Consider the following 27,901-nt stretch of genomic DNA (forward strand, 5'->3'; position numbering starts at 1 on the left):
TCTATTGCGACACTTACCATCCTCTGTGGGAATTGTGTGTTTAATGGTTGATCTCCCCAGCAAGAACCTCGAGCTCCACGAAGGGAGAGACATCCGCTGCTTTGTCGCTCTTTATATTGCCCACGCCCAGAAGAGTGCCTGGCACGCAGCAAGCATCCAATAAGCATTTGTTGAACAAATAGTTAATTAATGCTAGGCATTTTGTGTTATACGATGGGAAAAAAATTATCATCGTAATACATGGGCCAGTGTTTGCCCAATCCGCTAGCTCACACTTCCTTTCTTAGTCGGGGCTATAAACCGAGCAAGGGAACTTCATGTGAAACTGTCTCTTTGCCGGAGGAACGCCTTCCTGTCCACATATGATTACACGCTGGAAGAAGATGGGTCAGCACTACCTGTGGACCTTGCTCCTTTGCCTGCAAACCTGTGAGTTCTGACCTTTGTTGATGCCCTTCCTAGACTTCCATTAAGTTTGAGAAATCGCCCTTGAGGAAGACTTTGACTTGCCCTCTTGGTCTATGTTAGTGCGCACACCCTGGGTCTCAAAAGGTATCCAACTGGCTGGGGAGAGACCTAGGATCCAAACGTAACTGTCCTTCAGCTTTAGAGTTTATATTTCTGAATTTCATCTGTGCCCGGTGTCCAACAGTTTGAGACAAACCCCTCTGCTCCAGAGCGACAGCACTTGGTAAGCCCACCCAGAAAGCCATCTAAAACCTGGAATAACTTAAAAGCATTTCTTTTTGGCCTTAGATTCTGGTGCATGGTTTTTGACAGAGGTGTGCCCTTCCCGGGGATGTGTCCTTGCTCCCCCAGGTTAGAGTAATGCATGCTCGTAATTATCATCGTGGACACTTTATCTCTCTTAGCTCCCTTTGTTTTCAAAGCACATTCAGAGCTATTATTACTCTGCTTCTGTCTTCCAAAACCCTCTAAAATAATGAGGAAGAGACTGGTATTTCCATTTTGCAAGTAAGTTAGATCTCAAAAAAGAAATGGAGAACTCGAAATACTGTTTTTCTTACCTCCGGCTTAACAGTAACCTACAAGGACACATGAATATTTGTTGTTGTTAGTACAAAGAAAACTATGCAACATTAACGCAGCTCTGGGAGTGTCTTGTCATTGCCTGTATTTTCTCAGTAAATTCAAACAATAGCCTTCTGTATATAAAAATTGACTATGCTCGACATTTCTATTATTCTATTTTTTTTTTTTTTGAGAGAGAGAGAGAGAAAGAGAGCTCATGTGCACATGTGTACCTGTGTGAGCAGGGGAAGGGCAGGCGTAGGGGGAGAGAGAAATCCAAGGCAGAGCCCAATGCGGGACTCGATGTCACGACCCTGAGATCACGACCTGAGCCAAAATCAAGAGTCAGACACTTAACCGACTGAACTATCCAGGTACCCCTGATGACATTTCTAAATCTACATATAGTCTCTCCTACCCCCTTGGGAAAATGGACGAGCAAATTCCTGGCATGTGTTAGAACACAGAGAATCTGGTGGGTTGGGATTTCCTAAAAAGGTAGAAATCAATACACTTTGCTCTCTCTGGTTCCTTTGACCATTTAAAACTGTGGCTCCTTTCATCTGAGCTCCATGGAGATCGCCACTACCAGGAATAGATATTGTTAATCCCGTTGCATACAAAAAAAGTATAAGCTAAGATCAGATTAAACAATGCACCTGAAGTTTCACAGCCTGAAATTTATAAGGCTTGAAAGGGACATTGGTTCCTCCAATCCCAGAGCCAGAGATCTTTCTGCTACCCTCTTTCTGGCCTCCTCTCATTAAGTTTTCAACGTCTTAAAAAAAAATTTTTTTTTAATGTTTATTTATTTTTGAGAGACACAGAGTGCAAGCTGGGGAAGGGCAGAGAGAGAGGGAGACACAGCCTCGTCAGCAGGGCTCCAGGCTCCAAGCTGGCAGCCCAGAGCCTGACGTGGGGTTTGAACCCACAAACTGCGAGATCACGACCTGAGCCAAAGTCGGACACTTAACCGACCGAGCTGCCCAGGAGCCTCAAGTTTTCAATTTCTTGATGCTCTTTGAAGCGCTCGCAGATTTACTGTGATCCCTATCAAAATACCAAGCGCATGTTTCACAGAACTAGGGTAAACGATCCGAAAATTCAGACGGAACCACAAAAGACCCCCAATAGACAGAGCAATCTTGAAAAAGAAAGAGAACTGGAGGCATCACAATCCCTGAGTTATCCTACAAAGCTGTAGTAATCAAGACAGTATGATACTGGCACAAAAATAGACGCATAGATCAATGGCACAGGACAGAGAGCCCAGAAATAAACCAATGATTATATGGTCAATTAATGTTCAACAAAGAAGGCAAGAATATGCAATTAAAAAAAAAGAATGCTCTTCAACGAATGGTACTGGGGAAACCGGACAGCCACATGCAAAAGAACAAAACTGGACCACTTTCTAGCGTCATGTACAAAAATAAACTCAAAATGGATTAAAGTCCTAACTGTGTGATAAGAAACCATAAAAATCCTAGAAGAGAGCACAGGCTGTAATTCTAAAACATGGGCCGTAGCAACATTTTTCTAGATACCTCTTCCGAGGCACAGGCAACAAAAACCAAACACAAACTATGTGGACTGCGTGAAAAGAAAAGCCTTTTGCACAGCGAAGGAAACCGTCGAGGAAACTAAAACACAACCTACTGAATGGAAGAAGGTGCTCGCAAATGACATATGCAAAAGATTCCTCTGAAATCACTGAAATAAAAGAAGTCTGGGCGGGCAAACTCATGACTCTTCCATGTTGGAAAACTTTTCTCAAAGAACCAAGACTCACAGTCTTATGCTTCGAATGCCACTCTCTCATCATGACTTGTGACTATGATCCTGACTGACTCTGCACGTGTCTAGCCGCTCACCCTCTTGCGTAGAAGGCGGAAAAGTCCCCCACTTCTGCTCCGTGCCCGTTTCCTTCTCTGTGTTCTTTCTCGTGCTCTTTTAATTCTTCCTTTTCTCTACACTTGCTTCTGTTTCTTCAACCCCTCGCCCACCTTGCCTTTCCTGCCCTCCAGCGATAATAGTAATAACGAATCACTTATGGATCATTGCTCTACATTGTCTATAGGTATTATTTAGCTTAATCCCCACAATAGCATACGAGACGAGTATTATCCATACCCCAACTTTGCAGATGAAACCCAGAAAACTAGAGATCGTTTAGCCAAAGCGTGGAGGAAGTAGGATTTGAACGCCAAAGTCTTTAGACTGAACCACTGAACAAGACTGCCTTTGCCCACTTTGACGCTGACACGGAAGAAAATACTGCCCCCACTGTTGATCGTGATTGCATTTTGGGACTTGTCAGTGGAGAGTGGTGATTTATTCCCGCAAAGACAGGAATATTCAGGCAGAGAATGGGGCTGGTGGGCAAGTCTTTGACAACCAACAGAAGTGTAGGCAGGCCACTGAGGCAGAATATCCAAGGAAATGACCATATCCAGACATGGTTCAAGTACCAGTCATATCCATATGATGTGAGTTGACTCAAATTAGCTTCTTCAAAGTAAATAAAGAGAGAGGCTGCTAACTTTCCCAAGGTCTCATGGCTGTCCCATATCAACAAGGTCTTGATGTCCTGTCGAACGTATAACACAGTGAGTGGGAGCATTTCCGAAGTCGATAGAAGTCTAAGAGGTGAGTGGACCCACTGGGTATCTATCTGTCCACAGATAAGTCCCAACCATCATCCTGGGGGTTAGACACAAGACTTCGTGGCTGGAGAGTCCTGTGAGATCCCACTGGTCACTAGTCCAGAGTCCTTGTAGAGAGCGACTTTTGAGATAAAGATAAAGCCTCTGTTCTAGACAGAGGTTTGGGCAGGTTGTTGCCACAATCAGAAAGGCTTCCAGAGCAGAAGCCCAGTTATAGAAAAGAAAAAAATATGTATGGGGAACACTGGATATCAAGATATCAGCTCAAAAATCCAGTCTCCAAATAGAGGCTGGGAAGCTGCGTCTGTGTGCCAACATGAAACTAAGAGGAGGCGGCCCGATGCACTGAGGCAGGCCTGGAGATCAGCATGGTGACTGACCAAGCAGCCAACGTGTCTTCGCAATAGGAGCTCCAAGTTCAGTGCTAGGCCACCCAGGCTATTCAGGTGTTTCCTAAATCAAATCTTTCCTGTCCTGAACCTTAGAGACAAATGAACCTGCAAATCTGGGGTTACTAGGCTTACCTATGCGGAAGCTGGAAAAGAAAGAGGTATGAGCAATCAGTTGGGGGACAGATGTTGGTGGCACGAGGCACCCATGTTTTCTTCATTATACTCAACTTTTGATTGTACGCCACAGAGGCAAGTGGTGATAGAACAGTGGTTGGCCAGGATCCCAACCCGGGTTTGAGAATTTGTGTGCGTGTCTGTTGTCGCTTGTTTGTTTTGAAGAAATGGATCAAGTCAACCCAGACCTCAAAGAAGATGAAAGAAAGTAAAAAGAATCCAGCCGACAATAGTAGAGTATCGTGTGGGGGTGTCGGTTCCTTTTCTTAAAGCCTCGTGACCGAGGACCTGCCACCCTCATGGAGAATGACACAAAACTGGCTGCTCAACCCTTTGCTTCCTCTCTGGTCTCTGCTTCCCTTCACTCAGTGTAATCTGCTGGAGCGCACTCTCTTCCGGGGGCTGTAGGGCGCAGGCACCTCCAGCCCCCCTTCCGGGGCTGCAAAATCGGGGGGGGGGGAGGTTCTCCCCCGACTTAGTGATCTAGGAGAGGCAGTGGGTGGGAGGAGAGGAGGGGATGGTTAGTTAGAGCCTAAAAAAGCCCAAGAAATGCTTATTTGAAGGATCCTGGAGATGCCAGGGCACGCAGATGGGCGTTAGGCAACAGCACACTCTTCCTCGTTGCTGCTCTCGGTGGCAGCTCTGTTCTGGCCTTCTCCAACGTGTCTCCTTGTCCCTTTGGAGTTGCCTGGGGTGTTATTTTCATCCCTGTAACCACAGCTCTTTGCTTGATATAACAAACGCATACGAGCGCCTACTATATGCCAGGCATTGTTCTAAGAAATTTCCAAACATTAACTCATTTAACCCTTGTAACACATCTACGGGGTAAGTGCCACTAGCCGCTTCATTTTAAAGCTGATAAAACTGGGGCACAGAGAGGTTGCTAACTTTCCCAGGGTCTCATGGCTGTCCAGGCTCAGGCAGTCTGGTTTTTCTTCACTAAGGGGACCCCCAAGCCCACACCCCAGGGTTCCAGCCTTTTCTTGCCTTTGCTTCTCCTGTAGTATTGCTATGCTCTCCCCTCCCTTCTGTGGTCTGGTGTAGGAAGTCAGGAAGTCACCCTCATCGAGAGATGTTGTAAATACGGGTCACCTCTTCTTCACTGGCCTCCCAAGGCTGGTCAGCAACCCCTTTATCCTTTTTTTTTTTTTTTTAATTTTTTTTTTCAACGTTTATTTATTTTTGGGACAGAGAGAGACAGAGCATGAACGGGGGAGGGGCCGAGAGAGAGGGAGACACAGAATCGGAAACAGGCTCCAGGCTCTGAGCCATCAGCCCAGAGCCCGACGCGGGGCTCCAACTCACGGACCGCGAGATCGTGACCTGGCTGAAGTCGGACGCTCAACCGACTGCGCCACCCAGGCACCCCCCCTTTATCCTTTTAATCAATGTGTTACCGACTCTCTAGGATGTTCCTTATAGTAACACTTCCTCAACATTTTTACATTCATCGAAATAATAACGGCAACTACCATTTATGTGTCCCAGGCATTAAGCAGAGTACACATCTTCGCAATTGCATTTAATAATTATCCACATTTTAGGGGTGCCCGGGTGGTCCGACTTCAACTCAGTTCATGCCCTCATGGTTCGTGAGTTCAAGCCCTGCGCCGGACTCTGTGCTGACAGCCCGGAGCCTGGAGCCTGCTTTGGATTCTGTGTCCCCCACTCTCTCTGCCCCTCCCCTGCTCGCACTCTGTCTCTCTCTCTCTCAAAAATAAATAAACATTAAAAGATTTTTTAAAATAATTATCCACATTTTAGAGGTAAGGAAACTAAGAGAATTTCAATAATTTTCTCAACATAGCACAGCTAGGTTCAGATAGACTGGATTCAACACCCGTGCTCCCAATCTTTACATTTAGCTAGACCCGCCCTCCCCTCTTTCCTCTTAGCAGGTGGCCATACCTTCTACATTTCTAAAGAGATGCAGGCTATGGAGCGTGGCTATCTTCTCTTTTATCCTCTCTACTCCAAAATGTCTGCTATGTATTAAGCACCTGTGGGTGCCCCCCAAACAATTCTGTGAGGTGGGTGTTTTTACATCCCATCTTGTAGCAAACGATAAGGGTCTCAGTAAATGTCAGGGATTGAACTTGAATACAGCCCCACCTGGCTCAAACCTGCATTCCCTCCACCCCCCCCCCCAAGCGGCCTCTCTTCTACCCCCACACCTACAACAATGTACGAAATGCCCCGCCCTTTCAGGTATCATCTCCTTTTTCCACACTAAGACATGACCCTCCTCTGATTGAAAACCTCTGCGTTTCCACTGCCCACCATTTCCATTCTATCTTTTGTTCAACGGCAAGTGTTAGTGGTCTGTGTCTCTGCACTGTCCCGGGTCTGGGGATTTGAGGGTAAAGTCCCTGCACTCAGGTCATTCACAGCATCCAGAAACACACACAGGTTCACGACTGCCACATAACAGGGCACACATACCGTGAAGGGAAAACACAGAGCTTCAGAGAGCCCATGAGTAGGAAGGAACACCCAACCTAGAGTGGGGCCGATCGGGGAAATCTTCTTCTTTATGTGAAGACTCTTTGTCATCTTCTTCTCTACCACCTACCCCAACTAATCTCTTCTCTTCTGTCTTTTTTTTTTTTAGATAAAATTGGTATATAGCATTATATAAGTTCCCAGGGTACAACACTATGATTTGACATCTGTATACACTACAAAGTATCACCACCGGAACTCTAGTTACTGTCCATCACCGTGTCGTTGACCTTCACCCATTTTGCCCACCCTCCAACCCTTTATGGGAACCATCAATCTGTTCTCTATATCAATGAGTTTGTTTTTGTAGTATTTGTTTAGTTGTTGTTGGTTTTTGTTTTTTTTTTAGATTTAATATACGAGTGCAGCCATACGGTATTGGTCTTTCTCTGACTTACTTCACTTAGCATAATACCCTCAAGGTCCATCCATTGCAGACGGCAAGATTTCATTCTTGTTTATGGCTGGGTAGTAATCCATCACCATTCATATCCATTGATGGACAATTAGATTATTTCCCTATGTTGGCTATTGTAAATAATGCTGCAATGAACAGAGGGGTGCATATATCTTGTTTGAATTAGCGTTTTCGTATTCTTCAGCTAAATACCCAGAAGTGGAATAGCTGGACCGTATGGTAGTTCCCATTCTTAATTTCTTGAGGAATCCCCATACTGTTTTCCATAGAGGCTGCACCAGTCTACATTCCCACCAACAGTGGATGAGGGTTCCCTTCTCTCCTCTTCCTCTTCAGCACGTGTTATTTCTTGTCTTTTTGATAATAGCCATTCTAATAGCTGTGGTTTTGATTTGCTCTTCCCTGATGATTGGTGATGTTGAACATCTTTTCACGTACCTATGGCCATCTATGTCTTCTTTGGAAAAGTGTCTATTCAGATTCTCTGACCATTTTCTAGTCAGGTTGTTTGTTTTTTTCATTGTTGAGTTGTATGAGTTCTTTATATATACTAGACATTAACCCCCTATGAGATATATGATTTGTAAATATCTTCTTGCATTAGTGGGTTTCCCTTGTGTTTTGATGATGGTTTCCTTCACTGTGCAGCAGCTTTTTAATTCTAGGTAGTTCCATTTGTTTATTTTTCCTTTTGTTTCCTTTGCCTTTGGTGTCTCATTCACAAATACATCACTCAGGCTGATTTCAAGGAACTTGCCACGTATGTTGCCTTCTAGGTTTTATGGTTTCAGGTCTTACATCCAAGACTTCGATCCATTTTGAGTTCATCTTTATGGTATAAAATAGTGGTCCAGTTTCATTCTTTTGTGTGTGGCTGTTCAGTTTTCCCAGCATCATTTATTGAGGAGATTGTCCTGTCTCTATTATATGTCCTTGGTTTCTTTGTCCGAAATTAATTGACCATATACATGTAGACACCTCTTCTATTTTAAGACAAAATCAAATAAATTAGTTTTACCTAATTCTGTAGCTACCATTCTATTTTATCCCCTTTCTTTCATGATCAGGATTTTCCACTTTTTACCACTTATTCTATTCTCAGTCCTCTAGACTCTGGCCTCCAGTTGAATCATCTTACTTGCACTACATTCTTAAAGGCCATCAACAACCTGCTAATGGACAAACCCAAGGTCTATTTTCAGTCTTTATTCCACTTGAACACTCTGAATCACTAAACATCTGTTCTTGAGACTCTTTCTCCTCTCGGGTTCCATGATACTGTCCAGTATTGGTGCCTCTCTTGCCACTTGGTCTATTTAGGTTTTTTTGGTAGTGCCTCCTCTATGGCTGTGAGCACTGTTCACAAAGCAACCTTGGACTTCAGCCTTACTCTTCCTGAGTGGCTCACCTCTCCTTCCATCCCTTCCTCTTTGCGGATGATTCCCAAACCACATAGATTTCAGTTTAATGGCAAGTGACAGTTCTCAAAAAGAAGGGCGGCTTAAAGAAAGAAGTTTATTTCTTGCTCATATGAAAAAGTCTGGAGCTGGCAGTTCCATTGACTGAATAGTTGACAAAGTTGTGAGGGATACTTTTTCAGCCTTCCTGATCCACTGTCCTCAGCACTTGGCTTCCTCTTCTTGATACAAAATGTGTGTCTAAGATCTGGCTGTCATAACATCCCAGCCTGCAAGAAGCAAGGAAGAGATGGAGAGAGCAAAACGCCCTCTTCTTAAAGACACAGAAGTCGTATACGACACTTCCACTCTCATCCCCTCGACCTGAACTTAGTCATATGACCAAAGTTAGCTAGCAGAGCACCGGGCAATGTAATCTTTATCCTGAGTGACCATATCCCCTGCTAAAAATTAGGCATTCTCTTGCTAAGAATGAGGGAGAGAACACATATTGGAAATGATGGGCAGATTCTGCCATAGTCCCCAGGCAATACTTTGAGCCCATTCTCCTTCCTTACCTTCCATCCTTCCAACTACTTACTGAGATGGTCCACCATCATCTCAAATTCAATACTTCTGACACTAAATCTGTTTTCTCCTTTGGACTTTTTTCCAGCACAAACTTAGCGTTCCAGTATCTATCAGTTTTCACTGACACAAAGTAGATGCCCACAAACATATTGTTGAGCGGTTGAATTCTCTCAGATTCCTCCTTATTCCTTGCCTTTCTTTGCGTTATCTCTCAAATTCCGCACTTCCTTTCCATTCGCATTTTCACTCTCAGGTTCATGTGCAGATGGCTACAATGGCCTCCAGGAGGGTCTCTCAAGCCCAGCTTCTCTTTCCTCTTATTCTTCCTACACATCATTACTGTAGTACCAGGACGCAAAAATATCATTTTAATCTTCATTCTCAAAAACTTTAATAGTTCCCCTCTGTGGTATAAGCTGCCTCATATCTAAACCAGATATATATCTCCACCTTATCTCTTTCTACTCCGTTATGCAAATCCATATTCATGCAACCCACACGCATGTTTTTCTGCTTCAGAACTTTTATTCAGGGCCCAAAGACCTGAGACACCCACCCTTCCCCTTTTTATGCAGTAAAATTCTATTCCCTCTTTCAAGGTCCTCCTCAAATTCTGCTTTCTCTAAAAGGTTTTCCCTAACCTCTGTAGCTCAGTGATCTCTCCCTTCTTTAGATTCCTACTGTAATTACTGTCTCTACCATTCACTTGAATTTACCACTTACTACCTCATTTTTCAAAGGAGAGTTATGTATATCTGTGTGTCTGTGATCTGGTTTGCTGATCGCTAATTAGGTAGCACAGGTTCTAGGGTTATTATTTCCATTCTATGGAGGAAGCAACCGAGACCCAGAAAGGTTTTGTGACTTTGTGAAGGTTGTCCGGCTGATAAGCTGCAGGGCCAGCGCCTACATCTTCAGCCTCCTTATCTTTCCACTCCATGCGGTGCGCGGTGGCCACCTCTCTGAGACCACAGCTGGAGGGTCTGAAGGTGGCAGAGGCCGCGTCGGGTGCGTGTGTGAGCCCTGGGCCTTTCCTTAGCGAGCCTGGGGTCCTCACCAGCTCCACCTACCTACCCGTGCGCCTGCCTCATCACCATATGATACACCGGCATCACTTCCGGAGCAACTTGCTCTGGGGGCGAAATCGTGTTTGAAAAACAGCATCACACACCCTCCGCTCTGTGGTGGCACAATTACCATGAACTCTAGCCCTGGCTCGTCTTCACAAACTGCCTCCACACTCCTGGGGTTGGAAGAGAGAAACCACATCCTGTTCTCACATGTAACTGGAATCTACAGACCAGACGAGCACTTGGGTGCGAGGGCTTGACTTTAAAAAGGCCATGGGATATCTGGCCCCAAGTGCAGAACCCAGTGCAACCTGGAGACATCCACGCCCTTCCCTTGTTCAAATCATATTAAGAATTTCAAGGTTGGGGCGCCTGGGCAGCCCCACTGGTTGAGCGTCCAACTCTTGATTCCGGCTCAAGTCATGATCCCAGGGTCGTGGGATCGAGTCCCAATTCTCTCTCTCTGTCTCTCCCTCTGCCTCTCTCCCCAGCTCATGATCTCTTTCTCTAAAATAAAAAGACAACAAGGAAAATCATAACGAAGAGAAAATACATCAACAAGACTGGACTGCATTTATGGAAAGAATGGATGTATAAGCGGAGCCTCACAGCTCAAATCTGTATTGTTCGAGAGCCCACTAAATATTTTGTATCTGAGCATCTGTGGGTCTCTGATCAACACTGATCTCTTCCTTTAACTGTAAAAAAGAACAGGAACTTTATCAATTTTTACTCGCCACTGTATCCCCCAGCTCCTTACATTATGGTCAGCAAACATGGGTATAGTAAATGTAATTAATGAATACCTGCTGTAGTATCTAGAATAAAGCTGACTTTGAATAAATACATGCATTCGTTCACAAATGTATGAATGAATAAATGAATTTTGCTTACTTCAGAAGTGGTTCCCAGAGATTCCAGGCAACACAGAGGTGAATTCCATTTATTAATTCATTCCACGAATATTTTCTAAGCACCCACTACATGTCATGGACTCTTCCAGAGACTGGAGATTTAGAAGTGAACAAAAAAGACCTCCCCCTATCACCAGCCTGGGGAATATTTACTCCAGAGCCTCTAAAGCGCTCTCTGCCAGTATCTTCCCAGAATAAAGGCATAAATGTAACTTTCTTTTTGCAGAGACCACAGCAGCCAGGCTCTGTGTCGCCTCTTCCGTCCTTGGCAATATGATCTGGGGAAAGAAAGACGTTTAATTCTCGAACCTTCTGGAGGTTTATGGTCGTCATCCCTCAAATCTCTTAGAGATGTGGGTCTGTAAGTCTAGACAAACGTTTCTGATGAACTAGATCCCTTGAAACTCACTGGAAACTTAGTTTTTGAATGAGAACCCTTTAGCCAATTTAGCCATCATAACATTATATGCAGAGTAGAATATCTAAAAAAAAAAAAAAAAAAAAAAAAAGGAAGAAAAACTTCCAGAAGCTGGATGAGCTGTATCTGGGGCGGATCCTCAGGGAGGCTCAAGTCTGGGGAGATAGGGAATTCCCAAAGGTACAGTCAGATGGCTATGGTTTTCTTTGTATGTCCCCAGGTCTGGAAGCAGCTGGGAGTGACACAGACATCCTGCCGGTGACTGGGATCCTGGGGGAGTCGGTCACTTTCCCCCTAAACATCCAACAACCGCAGCAAGTTATCAACATCGCTTGGAATTCTGAGACGTCTGTTGCTTTCGTCACGCCAGGAGACCCAGGAACAGCACCCAAAGTCACTGTGACCCACCAACATTACAATGACCGAATAAATGTCTCCCGCCAGAACTACAACCTGGAGATCAGTAATCTGGGGGTGGAAGATTCGGGCATCTACAGGGCTGACATAAATCTGAAGATGGCTGAAACGACAGTCACAACCACCAGGCGCTACAACCTGCAAGTCTATCGTAAGTTGCGGGAGCCCAGGGGGCTTGTTTTGTTTTGCAAATTTGCTGTCTATAAAAGGCCTTCATTTCTGACAATTGGCTTCCCTAAATCTTTTTGCCCTTGTACATGCTTGTATAAACACATCAATGCTAACAAAGAGGAGGTGCCTTTTCTTGTTTCTAGCCACGGAATCTTCAATCAGCGGTGTGTCCCATGGGCCTGATTTTTCTTTCCTATAAAATGTGACTAATCATACTATTCACTTCCCACAGTCACTGAGAGGATCAAGGGAGATAGGGCATGGAAAGTACTCTTTTTTTTCTTTTTTAAAAGTGTTTATTTATTTTTGAGAGAGAGAAAGACAGAGACAGAGAGTGGAGGGGTGGGTGCAGAGAGAGAAGGAGACACAGAATCCAAAGGAGTCTCCAGGCTCCGAGCCATCAGCACAGACCCCGACGCGGGGCTCAAACTCACAGACCGTGAGATCATGACCTCAGCCAAAGTCGGACGCTCAACCGACTGAGCCCCCCAGGAGCCCCACCTTTTGGTCTTCATAGGTCATTGTAACTTCTTTTTAATGCTTATTTTTGACGTGGGGGAGGGGCAGAGAGAGACGGGGACAGAGGATCCTAAGCAGGCTCTGTGCTGACGGCAGCAAGCCCAATGTGAGGCTCAAACTCATGAGCCGTGAGATCGTGACCTGAACCGAAGTCAAATGCTGGAAAGTACTTTAAAAAAAAAAACAAAACACACACTTTTTATTTTAAAATAAGTGTAGATGCATTGCGAGGTGTAAGGAACTGTACCGGAAGGTTCTGTGTGCCCTTCACCCAGCCTCTTCCAGTGGTAACATCTGACGCAATTGTGATACGATATCAAAACCAGGAAGCTGACAATGTACGTCTATGGAGCCTGTTCACGTGTGAGTATACGCGTAGCCTGCACCGGGCAACCGCTATCACAGTGAAGGTACTTAACTGTACCATGGCGACAAGACTCCCTCAGTCCTTCCTGGTCATCCCTCCCCAACTCCTGGGAGATGCCCGTCCCTTCCTCCTATCTATCCTTCTGTTATTTCACGAATATTACAGAGATGGACCTCGTGTGGCATGTGTGCTTTTGAGATTGGTTGTTTTTTCGCTCAGCATAATGTACTTCTGAGTCATCCTAATTATTACAGGCCTCAATAGTTTATATCTGTTTATTGCTGGATAGTATTCCCTTGTATGGATGTACTAGGTTGGTTCACCATTCCATCGATCAAGGGACATTTTAGTTGATTCCACTTTGGAGCGATTACGAACACAGCGGCCATGCACATTCACGTACAAGTTTCTGCATGAAACAAGTTTGTGTTTCTCCAGGATAAATGCCCAAGAATGAAAGCATATGGTAAATCCATTTTTCTTTAAAAAATGTTTATTGTGACATGGGGCGCCTGGGTGGCTCAGTCGGTTAAGCGTCCAACTTCGGCTCAGGTCGTGATCTCAGGGCTCCCAAGTTCACGTTTCGGATTCTGTCTCCCTGCTTCGGATTCTGTCTCCCTCTCTCTCTGCCCTTCCCCCGCTGGCTCTGGCTCTCACTCGCTCTCAAAAATAAATAAACATTAAAAAAATTTATTTTGATAAAATATACGTAACATTTAATATTTTAACCATTTTTAAGTGTACTGTTCAGTAACATTACCTACATTCACAGTGCTGTACAACCACCGCCATTAGCGTCTCCAGAACTTTCTTCTCTCTTTTAAATAGCTCTATTTTTAGAGAAGTTTAAGGTTCAGAGAAGAGCTGAGTAGGAAGTACAGGGAGCTCCCATACGCACCTTGCCCTCCCGGCACACACTTCCCCACCCCCCACCCCTGGCACACACACATTACCTCCCCCATGATCAGCATCCCCGCCAGCGGTGCATTTGTTACAGTGAAAATGTACATAAAGTCACCATCACCACCCAAAGTCCAGAGTTTACATCAGGGTTCACTCTTGGTGTGGTACATGTGACTCTTGAGTATTTGAAATGTGGTGAGCCCAAAGTGAGATGTACTATAAGTGTAAAAGGCACACCAGATTTCAAAGTCTCAGCACCAAAAAAAGAAGCTAAGATACCTCATTAATAATTTTATGTTGGGGGCGCCTGGGTGGCGCAGTCGGTTAAGTGTCCGACTTCAGCCAGGTCACGATCTCGCAGCCCGTGAGTTTGAGCCCCGCGTCGGGCTCTGGGCTGATGGCTCAGAGCCTGGAGCCTGTTTCCGATTCTGTGTCTCCCTCTCTCTCTGCCCCTCCCCCGTTCATGCTCTGTCTCTCTCTGTCCCAAAAATAAATAAACGTTGAAAAAAAATTTTTTTTAATAATTTTTATGTTGGTTAGCAGTTAAGATAACATTTCGGCTATATTAGGTTAAGGAAAATATGTTACTAAAATTAATATAATTCATTTTCACTATTAATGTGACTGTTAGAAACATTTTAATTACAAAAGTGATTCCCTTTTACAGTGAATTACAATAGTTTTGTTTCTATTGAGCAGCCGTAATTTCTAGCATGCATCATCCTTGAGCCATGTCTCAAGGATTTCACCATCCACCTGCTCACGGCAGAAGAACACAGACATGTGGCTAAGCCACACTGTGATAGATAGATACCATTCAGGTATATAGTTAAGCCACCGAATTCAAGTTCCATAAAGGCGGGGACTTTGTATATGAAGTCCATCCCTGTATCCCTAGCACCTACCCTGTCAGGCACATGGTGGGTGCTTCAGAAATATGTGTTCAATGAAAGAATGAATGACGCATAATAAATCCCAGATCCCAACACGGTGGCGGACAATTGTAAGTGCTCAATTCATACAGCATGATTGACTCAGGTTGTATCCGGATGGAAGGCATAGTGGAAAGGGCATCAATGCTGACATTGGATCTCTTGCCAGTTGTGTGACTTCAGCCAAGTTGTTTACCCTCTCTGGGCTTCCATGTGCTCATCTGTAGAATGTAGCTTATAACAGGTGTGATTAAATGAGAGAGCTCCTAGTATAGCCCATGCCTTACAGTTGATGCCTAATGACTAGTCATTACTAACTTTTTAACCCTTAGTCCTTATTTTAAATTCTAATTATGAAGGGCTTCCTAGATGGAGGAGGCTCTGGATTGGGCACGCGTAACACAAAGAACCGCACCCTGCCGTGGACACTTTAGAAAATATCTGGTTCATTCAAAAACTTTGGTTGGGAAACTAAAGAGGGTGTTCAATTTCAAGACGTTTGTTTTCATCTTTTTATGTTTAGTTTTACCCACTCGATCTTTGGAAGGTATTATGCCACCTGCGGTTAGGACAGACCACGGGAAAGTCTCGGAGAAAGTCAGATTGCCCACATACCAAAATCTGTACCTTTTAGGGAGGTAGCTGAGCAGATGAAGAGAAGGGAACTGACATTTATTGAACTCTCTGTGTCTGGCATTCTACCACCTAATTTTTAAAAATATAGAGAAATCACACATATTTAGGCAATAGATGCACAGAGAGAAAGACAATACAGTGCATTGCAATTCTTCCTTCTCCAAGGCAGTTATTGTTGCTAGTTGATTTTGATTTTCCCATAGATAATTAATGTAGATGGATAGATAGATGATAGATAGATAGATAGATAGACAGGTATGGTAGATATATAGATAGATAGATGATATGATGGATAGATATGATGGATAGATAGATAATAAGTAGATAGGTAGATAGATATGATAGATAGATAGATAGATAGATAGATAGATAGATAGATAGATGGTAGATAGACAGACATTTGGGTGTTAGAGTGTTCTTTCTTTCTTTATTTTTTAATTTTTAAATTTTTTCTCAATATATGAAATTTATCGTCAAATTGGTTTCCATACAACACCCAGTGCTCATCCCAAAAGTAGAGTGTTCTTTATATACAACAGCTCATTCAGTCCTCATGACAAACAACACTGGCAGGAACAAAGCATCCTCGTGTTGTAAATGACAGAGTGAAGGTTCAGTGAAGCTGTATGTGTCCTCACTCTAGAAAGCAGTAGAGCCTGGTTAGACACGGGTCTCCAGTGGCTTTCCCACTCGTGACCACAGCTCTGACCTCTGCCCAGCAGCTTGGTTCTGGTACCCTCTCTGTTCCTGCTGAAAAAAACGAGATAGGCTCTTATTCATTACCAGTCCTCCCCACTTCAACACCCAGCAAAAAAATTTAAAAAATGGTCTTTCTAAAAATAAGTAAATACCAAACAGAGACTTCAACATTCTTGTAAATCAAGTTTCTAAAGACACACACACACACACACACACACACACACACACGCTTATTTTTTTGCTGTATACATCTGTACCTGTCACCTTCATAGCTCATCAAGGTTACTTCAAACTTGTTGGGAGTTTTTTCGTAAGTCACCACTAATTCTGCTCTGGAATAGACCCCTCTGAGAGGACCCCTCTGCTTAGGACCAGGGTTTCTGGTGAGGTTGGAGTAAGAAGCCTTGACAGCTTCTTACTTCCCATATTCTCCCTCACATGCACAGACAACTTTAGAAACACCACATGAATTAGAAAGCTACATGCCGGTTCCTTCTGAGCCCTTCCCACGTGACTATGGTGGAAGGAAAAAACCCAGCACCGCAGCTTGGCCAAGCATGAACTAAAATTACCAACTCTGAATGTAGGCGTTTTCTTATCTGCTGGTAAAAGAGAGAAGATCTTCCCCCTTCCTTCTGCTGGCCCCAGATAGCTCTTACTTCAAACTAAATATAAATTGTTCTTCAGTTAACCCTTTCCTAGCCTACAACTTGTACAGTTTACCTTTTGAGTGCTTTGGTAAAAACATTTTTATTTTATTTATTTTTTTTTTTTAGTGAACTTTTTAAAGAGATTGTAACTGGAAGGCACTTGTTGGGATGAGCACTGGGTGTTGTATGGAAACCAATTTGTCAATAAAGTATATTAAAAATAAATAAAAATAAAAGAGGCATACAGTCAACTCCCCCCAAAAGAGAGAGAGAGAGAGAGACTGTAACTTTTCACCATGGGCACTTCAAAACAAAACAAAACAACTTAATGAAAATACACCATGAAACAGAGTAAAAAAACCTCTTTAAATGCTTACTTATTTCTTTTGAGAGAGAGGAAGTGTGAGTGGGGGAGGGACAGAGAGAGAGAGAGAGAGAGAGAGAATCCCAAGCAGGCTACTCGCTGTCAGCACAGAACCCAACTCGGGGCTCAATCCCACAGACTGTGAGATCGTAACCTGAGCCGAAATCAAGAGTCGGTTGCTTAACAGACTGAGCCACCCAGGTGCCCCCCCAAATGTTTTCAAAGACTGTTTCGTGCAGTGGGGTGCTGATAAATGTTCAGCGGGTTCTCGATGACCCGTATGTGCGTGCTCACACGCAGAGATTTTATTGACACAGAGGATGTGCGACACACAATTTCATAAATGATAATAAAATATACAGCAGTCTTTATTGTAAATCCCATAGAGCCAATTATATTTGCAGATGCTTCCACAGATTTTTGCTGGACATTTATGCCACTCAACCTACGTTGCAATCGATGAAGAAGCCAACAGGAATATTGGTTGGTATTTTCGTTACATTAACCGATAAGGAAAAAGTGATTCAACAAACTCATTACAGAGCTTCACTTGCACATCGATGTGAGCACCTTCTGAATTGGATAACAGTTTTCAGACGCCGAAAGAAGATTTCCTCGTTTTTTGGTGCTGTTCACAATGTAATGGCTGCAGACTGGAGGCATTTTTCAGCCGAATCTGCTTTAGTAATCCTTCTCCTGCTGTTTTCTTCAGTCCAGAGCGACCATCAGCAACACAGTCGGTCCAGCCCAAGTTTGTAACCTTGGCCAATTTCTGCGGTGTAAATATCCCCATTGCGCGTGGCTCATGTTAAGACAGGCAGAATTGGGAAGACTTTGTAAAGCGTGACAAAAGACAGATAACGACAGATGTGAGTAACTTTTAGAGCACAGATAATTGTAATTGTCCAAAAAAGTAGAAAGCGGTGAGTTTTGAGTATGTATTCGCTTTTTTAAAAAATGCAATGTAGTTCTTTGTGAGTTTTTATAATTTAATTTTTCACGATGGCTGTGTTTAACCGCCCTCTTGAAAAAATTTCTGGGGGCGCCTCGGTGGCTTAAGTCAGTTAAGCGTCCAACTTCGACTCAGGTCACGATCTCATGGTTCGTGAGTTCGAGCCCCCCACTGGGCTCTGTGCTGACATCTCGGAGCCTGGAGCCTGCTTCGGATTCTGTGTCTCCCTCTCTCCGTGTCCCTCCCCCGCTCCCACTCTCTCTCTCTCAAAAATAAATAAACATTAAAAACATTTAAAAAACATTTCTGAAGATTTAACAGTTGGCTCTCACAGGCTGGTATAGGCCGGCTCCAGCTTACTACAGACACATGCGTTTTCCCCTCCCAGGTCGGCTTGGGAAGCCAAAGATTACTCAGAGTTCAATGGCATCTGTCAACAGCACCTGTAATGTCACACTGACATGTTCTGTGGAAGAGGAAGAAAAGAATGTCACATATAGTTGGAGCCCCTTGGGGGAAGAGGGTAATGTCGTTCGAATCTTCCAGACCCCTGACAACCAAGAGCTGACTTACACGTGTACAGCCTGGAACCCTGTCAGCAACAGCTCCGACTCCATCTTGGCCCGACAGCTCTGTGCAGGTGAACAGCTCTGTCCGTCTCTCTTCAGCCTCCGAGCGGCGAGGCCTGAACTGGGCCTCGTTCCCCAGCGGAGTGTCCCTCCCTCACGCCAGGCCCGGTCTCCAGGGACATCTCCCCCCAGGAGGACCTGGCAAAGAGCCCAAAGCTGTCCGAGATAGGCCAGGCACTTGGGGTGTTCCGGAGGCCGCCCCCGCTTGGCCCTCTGATTCCGTGTCTAATCCTGACCTTTGATAGCAGAAAGGAGAGTTTCCCTTGGAGCTTTGGCACCCCACCCTGGAGGGGACCCCATTTTTGATAGTGCCCCTGAGTGGGGGCAAGCCCGTGGGCTTATTTCCTGAGAGCCAAGTCTCCTTGTGTCTTCTGTTTCCAGACACAGCAGCGGGCCTCCGTCCCCGCCACACTGGGCTGCTGAGCGGGCTGGCCGTGCTCTTTCTGTTTGTTGTCATTGTGCCTTCAGTGCTTCTGTGCCTTCTCTGCAAAAGAGGACAAGGTAAGATTTTTCCAGAAGGTAAAGTGTGGAAACGCACCTTCCTTCTTCCTGGGGCTGGAGTCATTTATCCAAGGTGGTGTGGAGAGGTCCTCTGTTCCAGGGAACCTGCCTTCCTCTGAGCCCCACCCCACCACCTCCAGTGATGACCCCTCGTCCTGGATGCCAGTGCCCTGAGTGCGCTTCAGAATCTCTTCCTGAGGTCGCCAGTATCTGGTGGGCTCGGAATTTGGGTTTGAGTTGAGTACTGCAGTTAAGAGGCTGTGCTTCACGGGATAGGTGTCTTTACCTCTCTGGCTCAGTGCTGTCAACACGTGAAATGAGATCTGAACTAGAGGGTTTCCAGGGTCACTTCCAATTCCATTTTGTCTATGACCTTTGGAGAGTCGTTGAGGGACATGTACTAACTTTGCATTCCATGGTCATCGCTAGGTACCTCTGGATCCTTCTGGATCCTTCTGTGAGTGTGCCATTCGCAACTCAGAAACCCTGATCTTGGGGTCCCAGAGGATCATTATACCCTCCTGTGCCTCCCAACCCCACCATCTCCCGAAACCTTCCTTCCCCACCAATCCTAATAACAAGCCTGGATGTAGAGAGGCCCCACCTCTGCCTCCATGTTCCTTGACTCTCCTTTGGGTCTGATTCCTTAGGTTCCTACCTGAAGACCTCCAGGAAGAACTCTGGTAAGTTCTCAGCCACGCAGTTCCCCCTGGATGACAACTGGGAGAGATGAGTTCACGGCAGATTGCTTAAGACTCAGCTTCTGCTTTGCAGACAGTCTGGGCGGAAGGTCCCAGGTGCTCTGGAGTATGAAGGCCCTAGATGCTGAGGCCCTAGATTCTGGCCATCTCTTTTTAACTTCACCGTGAAGTGTTCCAAGGAGAGGAACACACTGGGGTGAATGCCTTTAACAGCTCAGGAATTCTTAAGAGTAGGGACTGGTCTCTTCCGTCTTTGCCTCTCCGTGGCCTCACACACAGCCCGGAGCACAGAGGGAGCTTAGGAAGTGTTTGACCGTGTAGATCTATCAAGCAACCATGTGTGGATTTTTGTTGTTTATTTATTTGGGGGGGGGGGGCAGGGGAGGAGCAGAGAGAGGGAGGGAACAGAGGATCTGCGGTGGGCTCTGGGCTGAGAACGGAGAGCCTCATGCGGGGCTGGAACTTAGGAAGCGCGGGATCATGACCTGGGCCAGAGTTGGACGCTTAACCCACTGAGCCACCCCAGGGGCCCTACAACAGCGCATGTTTATAGAGTGTCTTCTATGTGCTTAACATTGAGGTGGTAACAGTGAAGGAGCCCAAAACAGTGTCTAACTAGAGAGAATCAATCTGGTTGAAGAACCAAGACCTCACGGGAAGAGGCAATTGGCCAGCCAGGCGGTCAGCACGAAGTGCCAGAGACGCCCTGGGAGGAGGAGGTCCTCTGCCGGCCCACTCGGGGCTGGGGAGAATGTCATCAGCCTAATGTGGACCCTAGAGCAGGCAGGGTCCCCACAGAGCCCTGGGTGAGCGAGGCCCCGGGCCAGTGCCTCCCACAACACATGAAATCCCCAGAAGACAGAGAGGCAGTCCAAGGACCCGAGCATCTGTCTCAAGACAGTGGGAGCCATTTGACCCTTTAGGGCTTTATTTCTTTATCCGAAAAAGAGAACGTTACAATAGCTCATCTCTAGACTCCAGCCACCTGTCACACCCTGCGCTCCTCTGTTTATTTGTGACACAGATGCCATCTCTAGGAAAACGATATACGCTTACGTCATGGTCACGAGAGATGCCCCACCAGCAGAGGGCAGAATCTATGATGAAATCCCCCAGTCCAAGGTGAGCTGATACTACTCATGGGCCACTCCCCCCCCCACACACCCCCAGGAGTCGGGGAACAACAGGCCAAGGATCTGGAGTCTCCAACCAAGAATCGTCATGTCAGGAAAATGATGCCAGGAGCCCCTCCACGAGGACAGGAACATGGTCAACTGTCACCCCATGGCGGCCTCCAGGGCTGGAGGCCATCAGTTTCCACATGGGGGCCTGGCTGTGGATGAGGCGAGAGGCTTCCTTAGGGATGGAGCACCTTCCATGGGGGACCTGGTGTGAGATGAGGGCTACTAGGTGGCCACTGGCACAGGAACAGGGGGCTAAGGGGCCTCCAAGGGCACAGAACTGAAAGGTCCCCTTGAACTCGACTTCCTGTTCTGGCTGCAGCACAGCCCCTCCTCCCATTGGCCATTCACCCGCCTGCCCCTCCCTCACCTCCCCATACCCGGCCCTGACCCTCGAACCAGAGCTGAGGCGGGGGTTGGGGGCCGTGAGGGGGTTGGGGGTTGGGGGTGGCTGACTAGTGACATGGGAGCAGGGGGCAGGAGGCGGGGCAGAAGCAGGAAGGGGAACTCCAGAGGCTTTCGCCTGGGCCCCTCACTGAGGGGAAGATGGGTGTTTTACAGGAGCGCCCCGCCAAGGAGGAGCCCGTGAACGGGATTTATTCCACACTGCAGTCTGAGAAGGTGAATCCTTGTTGTGTTTTTATTTCTGTGGTCCCGTACTCCGGCAAGTGCTCCGGCCACTCTGCTGTACCCTGCCCACCCCACCAGGGGCCAGCGGGTTCCCTCGGTCCCCTTCTGTGTACTTCCCGAGACTAAGTGCCCAGGGCCTTGGTCTGCAGGTATCTCACGCATGAGTCCTGCTCCCCAGGTCCACGGCCATCCGACAGAAGGCCTGCATGTAAATGCAGGAGCCTCTGAACTCTGGTGTGGAAACGTCAGCCTCTAGAGCACCTGGGGCCATACCAGCTCACAGGGTAAAAATCAGAGAAACCAGGTGCCCCCCTCTGGACAGACACAGACCCACACCAGTCACCCAGACCGGCAAGTAGAACACAGGCTGAATTTCAGTTCCACATTCCCTACATTCGGTGGACTTTTACAGTATGCAACCTGTACAACAATCTGCGACGGAGCAGTGACACTCACAGGGCCCCGGGCCTCAGTGTCCTGCTCTGGAACACACAAAGAGGAGAGGTAGGTCCTGTGCTGTGACAGGACTTCCAGTCTGGGGGATGTCACTGTCTGAGGATCCTTTTTCGCTATAGTCAGAAGGACAGATTAGAGGTCTCTTGGCGAATCAAATGTTTTGTTAGTGTGCCTGTTGAGCAGCTGGGCAAAATCATCGTAAGAGATCCGTATGAACCCGGGGAGTCTAGGGGCAAGGGAGAAGAGGGAGGCAATGAGAACAAATCAAGAGCGGGAGGAAATATTAGGAAATTGGCTAATCGGGATCGGGAGTAAGAATTAAGCGCTGAACCGGTAGGGCGTCTGGGAGTTTGCAAGAGAACTCCGTGCACGGGTCAGTTGGGGTGTAAAGATAAGCCGGTGTCCTGGAGAATGAGACAGAAGGACCTCTTCTTCCTCAGTGCTCAGGAGCAGGAAGGAGGGAGGGGGAAGGAGAAGCGGGCAGTGAGGGGCAGGGTGGCCGCCTGTTTGAGCCGGGATCGGAAGGACAGCGGGAGGACACGGGCGATGATATGGGCCAGGACTGGTCAGAGGAATCGATCAGGGCTTCCCGGCTCGCGGCATCTTGAAGCGTGTCCTCTGGACCAGGTGGACGGAGGTTAGGGATTGGTCCCTACGTCCTTTGAAAATTCTTTTTTCCTCCTGGGCCCGCTTTATTTGGGAGCGGGCTGGGGAGGGCTGCGGGTCTGCCGGGCCCAAAGCAGAGCTCACACCTGCCAGTTCCACACTGGAGCACTCTCACCGTGGCCTTAGTCCCACGCGCGGCTCACTTCCCTTGAGAACACGGGACCCTTCACGGACCAGGCAGTAGGGGAGGTCGGTGGTCAGAACGTCAGGACTAAGGGCCCGTGCCATGTTCTCTTGGGGGATCTGGGGGGGGGGTGCCAGTGGGGGAGTGGGGAGTCCTGGGAACCCCCGGTGGCGAAGCCGCCAGCCCCAAGCCCAAGCCCTACCCCCAAGGCTAAGACTCCGCCAGCCGGTGGGAAGGTTGCCTTCAGAGCTCCCTGCCATCAGACCACAGGACACTAGTGGCAGTGACCCTCCGCTGTGTGAGGTGCAATTATGGGGGTTCAGAAGGAGCTGGCGCTTCGCTGCGAACCAGGAATACTGGTAGTTTGAGCCTATGATCAAAATCAGAGGGAATACCCCCATTCCCGCCTGCTGCTTTTGTGTGGGCCACGCACTTGATTGCACAAGGGCTTCCGAGAGGGAGACTGGAGCAGAGGCAAGGGACCCAGCAAAGGGTAGAGCCCTGCTGGCCCAGATTCCGCCAGCACCAGGGAAACGGAGGCACCTCCCTGTGCCCTCTACAGAACCGTCCTGGGTGCCGCCCGGGGCTGGGGTTCCCCAGCGGCAGCTCACGGTTAACCTGTCGCTCCATCTCCTCGTACTCAGATGGGGAAGACCAGCACTCAGGACGGCAAACCTCCTGGGACTTCAACCTATGAAAATGTGATCTAGGCTCCTGGACGCCATTCACTCTACAGACACTGAGCTTCCCACATCATGTGTTCCAGCAGATGCTCCAGACCCAGACTCCCTCTGTTCGGATCTTACCTGGAGATAGCAAACCATCACCCCAATACGGGACTTTTCGTGACTGGAGGTGATGACCCTTCCCAGCAACCCCATATGTAGAAAGGATTGATGTTTCGCGCACCGCCTGGGACGCCCTGACCACGCTCCGTGTCCGGGAGGGGCCCCGGTGCACGGCCTCCACGGTCCACACAGCACCTTGGGCAAATTAGGCAAAAACCCCCTTTTCCGGAGGCGGATACACCCCCTCCCAAGTGTGTGTCTTGACAAGCAGAGGGTGGGCTGCATTTCAGCCTCCTCTTGCCCCTCTGCCCGGGAACTTTTGTGCAGGGGACAGCTGGCTGGACCAGCCCAACCAACCACATGTGACGGTGTCGCCTGGGAAGCCATGGGAGGGGTAGCTCTCCACTGCGCAGACGCACCCTCCAAATGGAGTGTTGGAAAGTGGTCTTTCTGTAGGGACGAGGTGGTCGGGGCATATTTCTTCAGGCTGTACTTCAGAAGCCTCTTCAGCTTTTCTTTCTAGCCAAGCTTTCCACGTGACTGGGCGCTTGAGTGCCCAGATATTAACATTATTCGAGGGTGTTCCGGGATGAGATTAACATTTGGACTAGTAGACCGAGTAAAGTAGGTTAATCCCCCCTCCAGTACGGGCGCCCATCACCAAATCCATCAAGAGCCTGGGTAGAAGAAGAAGGCAGAGTAAAGGAGAATTCGTTCTCTCTGCCTGACCGTCTTGGAGCTGGGACATCAGTGCTCCTGCCCTAGGATTTGGATTTGGATTTGGACTGGCGCTTTCACCATCAGCTCTCCAGCTGGCTGACTGCAGACCTGGGGATTTCTCAGTCTTCGTCACCACTCAAGCCAGCTCCTTGTTGTATATATCGCTTTCCTGTTGGTCCCGTTTCTCTGCCGAGCCAGACTAACACCTATTCCAAGCAGCCTCAGCAAGAAGAGACCATACCCAGTATCCTACTGGCCAAAAGGAATTGACTGGCTATATTTCTGGCACTTTAGGAGAACTGAGTACAACCCAACCATCGAAACAATCTCCAGTCAAATTAATCATGGCTTTTTAAAACTCCTTTCCCCCCTTGGTCCTCAGTTCTTTCTGCCCCACAGCATACGTCATTATTTGTTTCCCTCCACACTGTATACGCTTAGGGGCAGGATCCATGACGTCATGACATTAAAGAGTGACCACGAGAGATGAGAGTGTCAGTCACTCGTGCATCCACCGCCCCAGACACCATGCCTTGGGCCCTGATGTGAATAAATGTGACCGAATAGAATTGAAAATGACCAGCCAGCTCAAATGGAAGGTACACGTTGCAAGTGTGGATAGACAGAAGCCAATACGCGTGGCGGCATCCGATCGTGGCAAGCGTCAAATGTCAGAAGGCAGACGTCAGTGTACGGCCATGGGGGTGGGGGGGAGACTTTCAGAGTTAGACCAACGTACACATGAACTGAAGCAGTGAACCAGGTGTGAGGTGAGAGGCAGTCACCCTAGGGAGACACGTGAAGGAAGAAATAAAGAGACTTGTCCTAAGGATGGAGAAGCCCCAAAGTGACATTCAACAGACCCTAAAATAGAAGCATGTCTCACCCTCACCTGAGTTGAGGGACCCCTCCTGAACATCGCCCTTCTCTAACCCGCCCCGCCTCTCCCTGGTGCGCTCAGCCAGTCAAATTGCTAGTGTCCTAGAGCCCCCCTGGCGAGTGGGGCAAAAGGAAAAGAGCCAGAGGCCAGAGTCCCTTGGGTCTCCCGTGAGAACACGCCGGGAATTCTTCACGTGGCCTTTGGGACTGAGGACCACCGAGCTCCTGTCTCTCACTCTTCCCTTCCCGTGGATCTTCCGATTTATGAAGATGGAAGCTACTCACCCCATCCCTTCAGGGCTCGGTGTTCAGATTCCCCTTCTGTAAAATGGGGGTGATCTTCATTTCCACAGATTTAAGACGAACTAGATTGTGACCGACGGGTCTATGCAACTATTCCTTCGATGGAACGGAATCTCATATCACGCCCAGATGGGCCAGCTTTCCCAAATGGGTGTTGAAATTGAAATCTCGGGGCCCCTAGGTAGCCCAGTCGGATGGACATCTGAGGTCGACTCAAGCCATGATCTCCCAGCTCTTGAATTCGAGCCCCACATTGAGCTCTCTGCCATCAACACAGAGCCCACTTCGGATCCTCTGTCTCCTTCTCTCTCTGCCCCTCCCCTGCTCGCGCTCTCTCTCTCTCTCAAAAAGAAATTGAAATCTCAGGGGCAGGGCCCCCTAGTGGCCAGAGCAGGTAAGGCAGCACCTCCCCAGGGGCTTGTGGGTCCACGTGGGCCTTTTCGGTAGAGAACTTGAGAAAGAATGCAGGGAATGCCTTTCAGAAAAAGAAAGTGAAGCCGATTTAAAACGGGATGTTTTCAAAAAAGCTATAGAATGCTCTAAACTACACAGCCCACACGAGAAGAACTTGACTGGGCCACTTTGGAAAACGGGCAAAGGAAAGGCGACCGACCTGTCTGGCATTTGTCAGATTCAGCCCGGAGAAAAGACATGGCCGGGCCATATTTTCTTCCAGATGCATTACTTTTCTTCTGCTTGACTTTTCCCTGAGTTTTCCTTGATTTGAGTAATTTTTTGCAGAATCATTAGTGAAAGTCTCTACTGGCTGTAAAATGGAGTTTGAAGAAGGAGACAGAAGGAAGAAGGGTATTGACTGGTCCCAAAATGCAGGCCTCGATGCTGGAGCGCCTGCGTCGGCATCCTGGTTTCTTGGTTCTGAGACGTCGGGCAATTTAGGCTCACCTCTCTGGGCCTCAGTTTCCCTGCTTGTAAAATGGAGGTAATAATAGCTCCTACCACATAGGGTTGATGTAGGGACTAAATGAGGCTGCCCTGTAAGAACGTGCCTGCAAATTGTTCTTATAGGCCCAACACCTCCATCGGATGCTAACTCTGTACAACAGGGTTCTTGTAGCACAAATGTAGCCGATATTGTGCTAAATTAGTGTTGTGTGCCGCACTCTTAACTCTCAGCCCTCCCACATCAATGCTTGTTCCTTCCATCATTTCGCTTACCACGCTGCCCTCCTCTGCCCCCAGCTCCCCAGCCAGACGACAGAACGGGGCTGGTCCGAATAATAATAATAATAATGCAAACAGAGAACTCCTGAGGGCCAGAGACTGGGACAGTTCATTAAGGGTTTAGTTTGTGTATCAGCTGCTACACTAGATGCTTTATACCTCATTCAAAATTCACAACAACCCTGTAGAGTAGAAGTTAGTTCTTCTAGGGGCGCCTGGGTGGCTCAGTCGATTGAGCGTCCGACTTTGGTTCAGGTCATGATCTCGCGGTTCGTGAGTTCGAGCCCCGTGTCAGGCTCTATGCTGACAGCTCAGAGCCTGGAGCCTGCTTCGGATTCTGTGTCTTCTTCTCTCTCTGCCCCCCCCCACTCTCTCTCTCTCTCTCTCTCTCAAAAATGATAAACATTAGAAATTAGTTCTTCTAGTCTCCGTTAAGACAGAGGGAATAAATACTTAGCAAAATCAGTCAGCTTGGGAAGACAGGACTTGAAGTCAAGACCCTGTCACCAAGGGTGACTCCCAACACCCAGCACTTTGCTTGACCCTTCATAGGGGGACGACAAAATATTTGTTGAATGACTGCGTACATATAATCGTATTTTAAAGTCACCAAGAGCAGCTCCAAGTAAATGTATTCATGTATTAACTCCATTGTGTGGATAACCACTCAACCCCTCTATTGGGAACACCCATTAAAGAATCTTACATGGAGCTCTCCGTCTGCATTTTGGGTAGGGCTGGTTTCACAGCAAACAAGGGATCCAGGTCATAAGCACTTCTGCTGAGTTTCGCAAACCGAGAGAAATAGAGTACGAATTTCCACTATTAATATCAGAAGAATAACAGAAACAGAGGAGGAAGGCAGAATTGTGCGACACTATTTAATAGTTTAAAATCAGCTGTGTACCAGGGAGTCTGGGTGGCTCAGTCAGTTAAGTGACTGGCCCTTGATTT

At 47.3% G+C, this 27,901-nt stretch overlaps 1 protein-coding gene across 1 annotated transcript; it reads left to right on the plus strand.

Moving 5' to 3' along the window:
* Positions 1-218: 218 nt before the first annotated feature.
* CD84 (CD84 molecule) lies at positions 219-26,867 on the plus strand. The gene is made up of 8 exons (XM_043567849.1): positions 219-429; positions 11,798-12,145; positions 18,576-18,827; positions 19,198-19,317; positions 19,968-20,000; positions 21,043-21,140; positions 21,761-21,820; positions 23,720-26,867. Exons 1-8 carry the CDS (start codon positions 363-365, stop codon positions 23,783-23,785), a joined length of 1,044 nt encoding a protein of 347 aa, XP_043423784.1. The 5' UTR covers positions 219-362; the 3' UTR covers positions 23,786-26,867.
* The last annotated feature ends 1,034 nt before the right edge of the window (positions 26,868-27,901 follow it).

Source organism: Prionailurus bengalensis, chromosome E4 (assembly GCF_016509475.1).
Source record: "Prionailurus bengalensis isolate Pbe53 chromosome E4, Fcat_Pben_1.1_paternal_pri, whole genome shotgun sequence".
Taxonomy (NCBI): domain Eukaryota; kingdom Metazoa; phylum Chordata; class Mammalia; order Carnivora; family Felidae; genus Prionailurus; species Prionailurus bengalensis.